General features: G+C 37.9%; 1 protein-coding gene across 1 annotated transcript; it reads right to left on the bottom strand.

Moving 5' to 3' along the window:
- Positions 1-3,793: 3,793 nt before the first annotated feature.
- KBTBD8 (kelch repeat and BTB (POZ) domain containing 8) lies at positions 3,794-8,770 on the bottom strand. The gene is made up of 3 exons (XM_010179765.1): positions 8,565-8,770; positions 6,812-7,926; positions 3,794-4,257 (listed from the first exon to the last, which is right to left on the bottom strand). The coding sequence occupies exons 1-3, from the start codon at positions 8,711-8,713 to the stop codon at positions 3,794-3,796; spliced, it is 1,728 nt and encodes a 575-aa protein (XP_010178067.1). The 5' UTR covers positions 8,714-8,770.
- Positions 8,771-10,261: the final 1,491 nt, after the last annotated feature.

Raw genomic sequence — 10,261 nt, 5'->3', positions numbered from 1 at the left:
TGACATCAGGAACCAGGCTGTGAAAGGGAACAAAGGTTCTCAAATAAAAAGTAGTATTTACAAGCAGGTGTGCTAAGCACTGTCACCAGATCAGATGCCACACACAGTGATGGAGTTTTACCTAAGCAGCAAGGGGAGAGAAGACCTTCTCAGCTCTGCAGCAGATGCCTACACAACCAACATCATTGTGCTCTCTCCATCCCTTTTATCTCCTGGCAAGTACATTCCCTACTAAGTAAGGATGCCAGGACATTCAGCAAAGTGTTTCGGGGTTTTCCAATATACAATATTATTAGGCTGGAAAGTCCCAGTTGACATTCCTACTGGGATGTCAGTCCCAGCCAAAGGCACAGAGAAAGGGAAGGGGAAAGAGGATGATGCTTGTGTGTAAGCAAGTGAGAAGTCAAACCTGAATGGCCACAAGGAACAAGACAAAAAGCAGAATAAAGCACCTTCCACCTCCACCTGCTTGAGAAACAAACAAGTGACATTATACACAGCTGAGACACACAAGTGCAGAAATAGAACTGAACAAGCATCAAAAATTGTATCGTCGGGTTAACTTTCAGAAGTTTAATAAATGCACGCAAGAGATTTATCACAAAACCAGCTGGACCTCCATTGTATTTCAACAATAGGTTTATTTTAAGAAACATAACATGACATTAAGTAAAAATGCAAAATTGTGCAATTATGGCAAAATGTTTAAAAATCCACACATTTGCCCTCATAGGACTACAGTACTTCTTACTAACATACCTGAGCACTGAATGTTGGATGCCATTTCTAAACAGCCTTACGGACAGGGAGCTCTTCCATTTTTGTAGAACATACACACACTGCATGTTTGGTGCACCAAAGCTGCTGTTAGTTCATCTAAATTTTACTGATGGAATCGAGTGGAAATTACAAAGCGTTTCATTCTAAAGTAACTAACAATTCTGGAACAGAGATTTACACTCACAATGCTAGAAATTCATTTAATAAAGTGGAATAAATGAATGCAGAAAAAATACCGAGTGGGGACAATGTACAGATTATTGTTTAAATATTATCAGTACCTTTGGTGCAATTATTCTTGTTGTGCTGTGCAATTTTACTTGAGCCTGACTCTAAAGCAAAACTTTACCAGGAATCTGACTTTCAGCAAAACGTAGAAGCATTTAAGAACTGGCAAAATGTCACAGCTACTTTACTGTCTCAACAAACTCCTCATGCAAAAGATTTAGTATATTCTACTCCCACGGCAAGTTCCAGGATTTAGCTTTTAAACACATTACAGACTTGGATCACGCCCTCGGTTCGAATGGTTAAACAGAATGGAGATCTTCGTACTTTAGTGCAGATAAACAAAATGAACAAACCTACTGCAGAATTAACCACAGCGTATTGTACTTCTATACATCACATGACCAGTCAATTGCTAACTCAATCCTATTTCATAGTTTCAAGTAATATATTGAAATTTGTTCTACTAAATAAATAGAGAAGATTGTCAAAAAGCAGCAAGAAGTCTCGTAAATATTCAACCAAGCTTAAAAATAAAAAAAAAAAAGAAAGTTACACACAAATGCAACACTGTTAGGGAGGGTGCTTCAGAAAGCTTGCAGCTAGAGGCCTACAACAGCGCAAAGAGAGCTAGCCAAGGACTAAGCATCATTTTAAAAATGAAATCAGTTGTAAAAAAAACCTCTCATTCTTGGCTACGGATAGATATACATATATATATAAAACGGTATCCAGAAGAAAACTAACCAAAGGAACAACACACCTCGACACTGTTGGAAAATGCAGTCTTAGCAAGAATCGTCAGCTTCACTTCAGGAAAAAACCACAAGCGCTCGCGTTTGAAAGCAGCGGTTTGGTGAGTCTCTGGAAGATGAGGTATGTAATGCAAAGAGGCATTTTTTTTCCTATTCATTTCACAGTTTTTAGTTTGTTTTTGCCTTTTAAACGTTTTGTGCAAGAATCAAGAAATAGAACCAGGCGAGTATTTTTGTGTATTAGAAAGATTCCATTTGGGAACAGTAAGACCACATAGTAAATGAACATTATCCAAATCCTCAACCATGCCAGGGGGATAAACAATGAGATAAATATTTGGCTTACTGAAATATCAGCTGTTAAGCCAGATAATGGTACGCACTTACAGCCAGCGATGGCCACTGCTGTTTCAAGTTAACTGGTTTACTTAGGTCAATTGGAGAAAACAGAGAAGAGTAAGATAACATATGCACAGCTCTGCAAAAATTAGAGCTGCAACAAATTAAACCTGGCAAATTACAGCCGGTAGGAGTTTCAGAATTCTTCTTTTCCCTTTTAAATCCAGTTTTCACTACTGAAGCAGAGGCTGAACTTTGAACTTATTTACTTCTTCAAAATAAGCTACATGTTAAATACATAGAGAAAAGTGTTGCAATACATTGGATTCCTAATCTTAGATGTGAATGTAGACTATTTAAGCCATGGACACTTATCGTCAATTTTTCTTTAATACACTGGATAATGAAGACAGCTCAGTAGTGCAAATTTTCACATTATAGATCAGAATGAAACAGAAGGTATTTGACGGCTTGATTGCAGGGAGAAAGGAAAAACAATTTGTAAAGTTAAGCCACACTTTCCCAAATTACTGGAGCACATGCCAACTCTGCACATAGCACTGTACGTTAGTGGAGACAGAGCAAACACTCCACACACACACACACACACAAAAATATCTATATTATTAAGGCCATATCCTGTCACCATTCTGTGCAAGAATACCACTGCAGTAAAAATGTTATGTTAAAAAAGACAATATGATGACAGGACAGGGCCTGAAGACAGACACGCACTCCATGAAAAATAACAGGCTGTCTTAAACAGTAGCATAAGGCTAGCCCATTTCAGACAGACAAGTATTAAAAATGTACTAGCACCATCAACTTTTGGGTTAAAGCCCTTTATGGGATGAAAAAAAAAATTTTAAGCAGTGTCATTAAAAAAAAAAGTTTTTACAGCACTACATCTATGTGGCAGAAAATAGGTGTTGGGATCCACCCCTCACTCCATTAGGCTCAATTTTAACAAAAATCCACAGGCAGGAAGTGGTGCAGTAATTCGAACAGGCCTCCGTCCGGGGCACAGGTACTCCGTGTTCCAATTCTGACTGAAGTTTTTCTCCCAAATTGTAGTGCACAAACAACATCACAAACACCTTAGCAGACTTCAAAAACAGTACAAAAGAAAAGATCATTATGAATCAGGATCTGCCATTCCCATGTGTACTTTCAAGCTAAAATACAAAAAAAAAACACCCCACAACTTAGTGATATTGCCTCAAATCTTACCCGTATTTAAAAAAAAAAAAGAAAAAGAAGAAAAAGAAGAAAAAAGAAAAAGTCACTTCCAAACATCTTGGACGTCCTTAGCTATTAATGCTAGATTTTCTTTCACGGTAGTGCATAGTTATCCTGGCTCTTCCACTTAATTTGCTCTTACCACAAAAAACCACCCCTCTAGTACGACATGATTAAGCGTTTACCAGAAAAAAAATGCTGATAATTGCACTTTGTAACCTCCTTCTCATTTCCCAGGAAAATATCAGTAAATATAAAACTGAACCAGTAATTCCCTCCCCAGACTGCAACCTTTAAAGAGCACCCATCCCCATACACAAAAAACTGTCTGTTTCAGCTTACAATAAATACTGACAGAATTTCTTTGTTCTCTTTTAAGACATGTTTTCTCTAGCATCAGATTACCACTGAAATCACTAAGGCCTGTTACTGAAAAAAAAAAAACAATAAAATTAAATAACTTTCTGAAGACACTGCGGATACAATTTAGCAACAACACATTCAAAATGCCGGCCTAAATCCCAGAGCCTATCTGGCGTCTCATATACTTTTTGCCACTGGTCAGTAACCTCATCGTACTGGTAGAGTGAATTCTTCCTGCTGGTTCTGAAAACGTGTTCTTCAACAGTGACTTGAGTAGCTCTGACAAACAGATGGAGTTTATTTTTGAGGAGTACGAGTTTTATATAGGGATTAATGGACTGATCACATGGAAAGTCTTTTTTTCGAGTCCACTTATTTTGTTCAATGTCATAGGCCTCTACGGTAAACATACGTTGATGGTTTCCACAGGTTCCAGCTATGTAGTAGATGGAGTCATTGTATACAGTTGACAAGCCTTGGATTCTAGGCACAGTCATTGGGGTCAAAAATCCCCAGTAATCCTTCTGAGGATCATAGCAGAGAAAAAATTCCCCTGAAAAGAGAGAGGAAAAATAAAACATAACTTATGCTTCATTTCCAGAACAGCAATTCTGCAGCTACTAAGATTTCAGGTATGCTCTTCCACAGACAGAAACAGTCTACCAATTTTTAAAAGCTTTGATCTCATAACAAAAAAAAACCAGCACCATAGCCTCCTTCCTTCCAAGTGCATTACAAAATATTAATAGCATGAACAAAAGCTACTTTGAGTTCCTATTCCGGATGGAAAAAGAGGGAATTTGAAGCATATCAGAAATACATTTTACATATTTCCTACCTAGCCTTTACTACTTCTAAACCATGCTTAATAATCCAGGACAAAACCGTACAAGATTCCAGTCTTGAAATATCTGAAGTATTTGTTTCATTCTTCAACATCTTCACACTGTGTCATCTACAGACTGTGCAGTCTCAGAATTCAGTGCTTGTTAAATCCGAGCATAAAATCGTGCCTTGTACTACACACATTTTGAAGCTACTTTTATCAGGTGGCTGGGTTACACATTCAGGTTGATTTGCTTAAAAGGATGCCAGGTGAATACTTGCATGAAGCTACTGATTCATCGTTAGTTTTGTGATTAGGTTATAAAACACCTCTTCTGCTGGCTGCACAAAGCAGCATCTACAGACTGCAGATAAGGGAAGTTCAGATGACTGAAAGCTCTTGCTCTGCAAACTTATGAACACAACATGGATAAAGACCACCTTGTCTCTTGCAACCCTCAGGTAAGAAAGGCCTAATGTTCGCCAAATATTAGAACAACTCAAATCATACATAATTTCATATGGTTATTTAAAGAATTTTAACCAAGCTGCTGTGTAACCGAGCACCTCAAGTATAACAAAGAATACAGAAATACAGTAAAATGGGTGGAACACAGCTTAAGAGATTAAGTCTTGCAGATAACATATTTTTGATTATTCACTTTTGTCCCACAGTGTAATCTCCTATGACTGACACTTGAGTTCTGTTGGCATTTTAACACTCTCAACAATCCTTATTGACTACTTCAAACTTAGGAGCTTTCTCTAGAAAAATTACTGAAAGTTAACTTTTTACATTACTTCAGTGCAACTCAATCAAGGTTTTATCCACCACACTCAAATAGAAAAGTTGCCTATTTCCCACAACACAAATCTTTATAATTTGCTGCTTAGCACAGTGAAGTAGCTTGCTTATTTATGCAAGCACTGAGTTGTCATTTAAACCACTGAAGCCCAGAAATAGTGCAGTTAAATTTGTAACCAAGATGCGCTCTTACTCTACAGGTTATAATAATATCCACTTTTTAGCATTTCTAAGAAACATATAAAGGATGAACAAATACTCTACCAAGTTAAATATTCTTCAGCATTCCTTTCTAACCAGCTAAAGCAGATGTCTGACCCAACAGAAGAGACAAATTGAAAGAATTTGCTAGTGTAACAGAATTATTTAAAGTCAAAAGACCAAAAAGAGGCAAACCTGATACAGAAACAATGGAGGAAGAAGAAAACTCCGCAAATCACGTGGAAGCCCACCAACCTTTCCAAGTGGCAGGAAAGCAAAGTCAAGAAATCAGGTTGACTTCTTCCAGTAAATAACCATGGTCTTGGAGTCTTTTCTATCCTGTCTCTTTCCTGTGGTCCAGCTTTGTATGGAGAGTGACCCAAAGAGGGAGCTGGTATGGATCTAACACCCCAGCTTCTGCAGGTGTTTACACAGAGATGGCCCTTAACAAAACGTAACCAAGACACCCTCTCTTCCTTTCTTTCCACTTCTTGGGACTCTTTACTACAACCTCATAGACCAGTCTCAGCACCTTTGAAGTGTAGACTGCTATACAGTTCATGCATACATACAAATACATATTTTACACAAATAAAAGGGAAGCATCAATTATTTGATCCATTCCTGTAATGATTCTTTTTACTCATTTAAGAGTCAATCTCTAATACACCAGTAAGTCTGATTATTCGCCAGAAGAAAGGATGTAAAGGCAGTACTGTAATTACTGACCAAAGAAACAGTTAACTAAAAATAGATAAATCACCTTTCTTACGTACCAGGACGACTTCAAAAAGCAAGGTATGGCAGAAAACGGAGACCTGCAGTGGTTAATTGACTTGTAAAAGTCACCAAAATAACAGACACCAGGAATTTTTACAGGTTTAGCTAAATAAAATGCAAAGCGCTTTTTCACAGGACAGAATCTGTTCTTCAACATTAGTGCATTTCACCCAGATAAAGAAGATTTCATAAAGAATTTTCACAGTAAAATTTAATACTACACTATTGACTTAGACCACCACCAAAACTGCCATTTATGCAATAACTCAATACTACAACTTAGCGACACATTCCCAGGGCATGAGAAGTTAAGCAGCAACCTTGCTTTTCCTCACCCACTGCTCTCCCTAGCTTTCCTCCCACCCCATTGCCCCAGGGCACTCTTAAGATGTCCAGGAAACTTGGGTTTTCTAAGGTGCTTAAGAGAGCACAGACAGTTGGACAGAATAACCCCCACGTCCAATAAAACACCATATAGTCAGTCGAAGCACCTTACCCTGTAAAACATAGATGTTATCCTTATATTCCACAGCACTATGAAACTCCATTGCTACCGGCATTGGACAGACAGCTGTCCAACAGTTCTCTCGGCTGTCGTAACACTCCACAGACTTGAGTGAGTTTCGCCCATCTCCTTCATAAACGCGACCTCCTATTGCATACAGTTTACCACAGCAATGAACCAATTTGCAGCCTATTCTGGCTCGCAACAAAGGAGCTTTCGGAATCCACTTATTGCCAGAGTGATCATACATCCAAAAATCACTCTCTGCTCTGTGGTCAATGGAGACCTCGCTGCTGCTTGGTCTGTAACCACCCGCAATATAAATATCATTATCAGGTGATACAAGAATTCCAACCTCCCTCAAGTCATTTGGTGGCTTGCATAGTTTAAACACTCTCCCTGTGACCGAATCTAAACAAGGCACTGTTTGCTTCTTTCCTGAGTGTTTGTGGGCAGCATCAAAGCATATGATCATTTCAGAAGCGGTCATTCCAAGCCGTTGTGTATAGCCATTGGCACTATGTTGTCCCTTTTGTACACAGCTTTTGGCCATAGCCTGTGCAAACACGGGAGGGATTTTCTCTAAAAATGTCTCTTCCAACAGAGGCATACGGATGCATTTGGCAAATATTTCTGGAAGGTGCACTTCTCTCTTATTTTGTTCATGCTCAAACCACCTTATAATGCTGTCATAAACGTGTTCCTCTTTGTCTACATTTAAATCATCACTGTTGAGTATACTTATCAGTTGGTCTTTTCTCAACTGTAGAAATTCTTGCTCTTTGGTGACACTCAGAAATTTTTTACGAATGTAGTCTTGCGATCTGTCTTTGAGTTCCTGATGACCATAGTGATCAGCAAAGATAAACACCCCAATGGAGTTCTGTGGGTCCAAATGACTGATCATATATTTAGCACACTGGTCTTGTATGGAAGGGATCTGGAAGATACTAGCTGCAGTGAACAAAGCTTGAACGTTGGCCTCTGTCAGCATTACTCTGGAGGTATATGCATAGTTCAATACTAAATGCATTGACTCTGCTTCAACACCAACGATACGAACTTCTTTCTGGGTACTTTCTGTAAGGCCGCTAGTGAACATAGATCTACAAAAGAAGAACATTTAGCAGTTTATTGGTATAAGACATGAAATTATATTGTACAGCTACTCCCAATGTGTTTGCCCACATATCAGCACAAATACATTTATCACTGATGTTACACTGTTCTCTTTGGGTACCTAAATTTAAGATCAATTATAGAATTACTGAAATAACAGTAACAAGCTGGAATGTTTCGCTTAATTATCTCAATAACCCCACATTAAAATTCACTCAGTTTACAAGCAAAGCTCTCGACATAACCAAGTGTTTGCACTCAACTTTCAACATGTTATTTCATATGCATGTTCCAGCATGCTAGAATATATACCTTTATAATGAAACAAGTAGTTTAAATATGCTGTTACTGTATCTAAAATGCCCTCAATATTGGAGGTATTTTTATTTGGGCTGTTTTTGTTTATTTTAATTCATATGATAGTTCCTTCATTGAAACTCTCCTTTGATAAACAGACACTGATAACTCACTAACATTACAAGAATATTCTTTACTTACTAGGTGTGCTATATTACTGATAGTTACATGGAATATTAGGTGTGATTTTGTTTTTTTTAATTTCCATTTAATGACAAGAAGTTAGAGTTCTGCTTTTGACCACCACTAGAACAATGGACTATTGTACCTGAAATAAGGACTGATTGCAGCAAGAACATTCCTATGACAGGAGAATGTTTTCCCATGATCCACTTCCACTACAATATCTGTCAGTTGTCCTTCATCATACATGGTTTTAAGCTGTTGAAGAATACTACAAGCGTGGAAGGGGTCCATTCCACTGCTGACTGTGTTTGAAGAAGGAATTCCGTTCAGTGTTTGTGAAAACTTACTTGGTTCTACAAAGCAAAAATGAAACCATTTAACAACAAAAAAAAAACCACACAAACTGTCACCATCCATCAACAGCAACTCTAACATTTTCAAGAGTGTGCAGTAAAGCTATAAAGATACCTCTTTCGAAAAAAGAACTTCCTATAGTGTACATGCAGGTTATCATTAACCTATAAAATTATATCCATTGATATTAATGGAAGAAATACGTCATTCATATTCACATTACATATTTATCACTGGGAAGGGGGAAAATTAAGGCAGGAATCACAACGCTTACTGACTTATAAAATGGGAAAAACAAAGAATGAAGAAGAATAAAATAAGTCCCCAACCTACGTCACCATTACACAAGTCTGTATGTACATATTTAACTTTACACTGAAACAGGAACTGATTACTGACTTACATAAGTGATGGTTAACAGCACAAGACTCGTGAAGAAACAGCCCTCCAGTAAGTATGTTGGGCAACAAACTTAAATTCATATAAATTTCTATACACAGTTACATGTTTTTCTTTACAAATAAAATAAAATTACCATTTCAAATTACTCATGTATGAAGGAGTTTGCATATCATTGTGAAAACATATGAAGTGGAGCATATGCTTCTAAGGAACATGTGATACGCCTAATGAAGTAAATCCCAAAGTGGAAATTGTGCAATCTCTCAGGCACAAAAATCTGTTTCGTAATAACATCAACATTTTTACGCAACAACAACAAAGGGGAGCTCAAAAGAAAAACATTAGGCAGTAAGAGCTGCAAATCAGGTAAAGCTGCTGACTGCAACAGAGAATGCTTCCAACAAATTTTAGGCAACACAAAGGGGCAAAAGAGGATAGCAAACAACAAGGTTGATGATGAACAGGAGATCTCAATTCTAAATCATGGTGATATACAGCAGTTACGATTTCTCTCACTCCGAATCCAGACACAGCTTTGAGCAGTCACAGTTAAATCAGTAGGGACCTGCTGTTGGGCACACATTTCCCAGGGCAGGCTTGAGGCCAAATACTGTCAGTGTCTCTTCAGTGGAGTGTTTTGTTGTGGTTTTTTTTTCAAATACACTAGTAAATATTTAAGGTAGGATATACAACAGGGGAGTTTACTTTATCACAGCAACTGAGCTCCAACATTCAAAACTAACCAAGAGAATAATTTGTACCTGTTCACAATGTTAATCACTAGCAAGCAAATTCCAAGTAAATAATACTTTGCTAGATGGGTTCTGAGGCTTCCTACCTAGCAAAGCATTGGTGTACAAGAAAACTTTTATGTAGCTACTGTTGCAGAAGTTTCATTTCCTTTCTAACAGTGAAGATGCAAAATAGTCCTAACCCTGCCAGTCACTTGAGCAATGAGCACATGCGACCAAGGCAGCTTCCAGTGCCGGTGGACTCAGCCAGGAACTCACGCCCATATGCCAGTTTTCTATTTAATCCTTGATGCTATCCACGTTAATTTTCACCTCATAAAACCTTCCCAGT

This window comes from Mesitornis unicolor, unplaced genomic scaffold, assembly GCF_000695765.1.
Source record: "Mesitornis unicolor isolate BGI_N332 unplaced genomic scaffold, ASM69576v1 scaffold45592, whole genome shotgun sequence".
Lineage (NCBI taxonomy): Eukaryota > Metazoa > Chordata > Aves > Mesitornithiformes > Mesitornithidae > Mesitornis > Mesitornis unicolor.
The sequence above is the reverse complement of the archived record's forward strand: the minus strand, read 5'-3'. Positions and strand labels throughout refer to the sequence as shown.

Coding starts and splice junctions, on each gene's coding strand:
- KBTBD8 (XM_010179765.1), bottom strand. CDS start 8,713: ATGGACCCCTTCCACGCTTGTAGTATTCTTCAACAGCTTAAAACCATG. Junction 7,927..8,564: donor GCAATCAGTCCTTATTTCAG/GTACAATAGTCC, acceptor CTTCTTTTGTAG/ATCTATGTTCACTAGCGGCC. Junction 4,258..6,811: donor TAACATCTATGTTTTACAGG/GTAAGGTGCTTC, acceptor CTCTCTTTTCAG/GGGAATTTTTTCTCTGCTAT.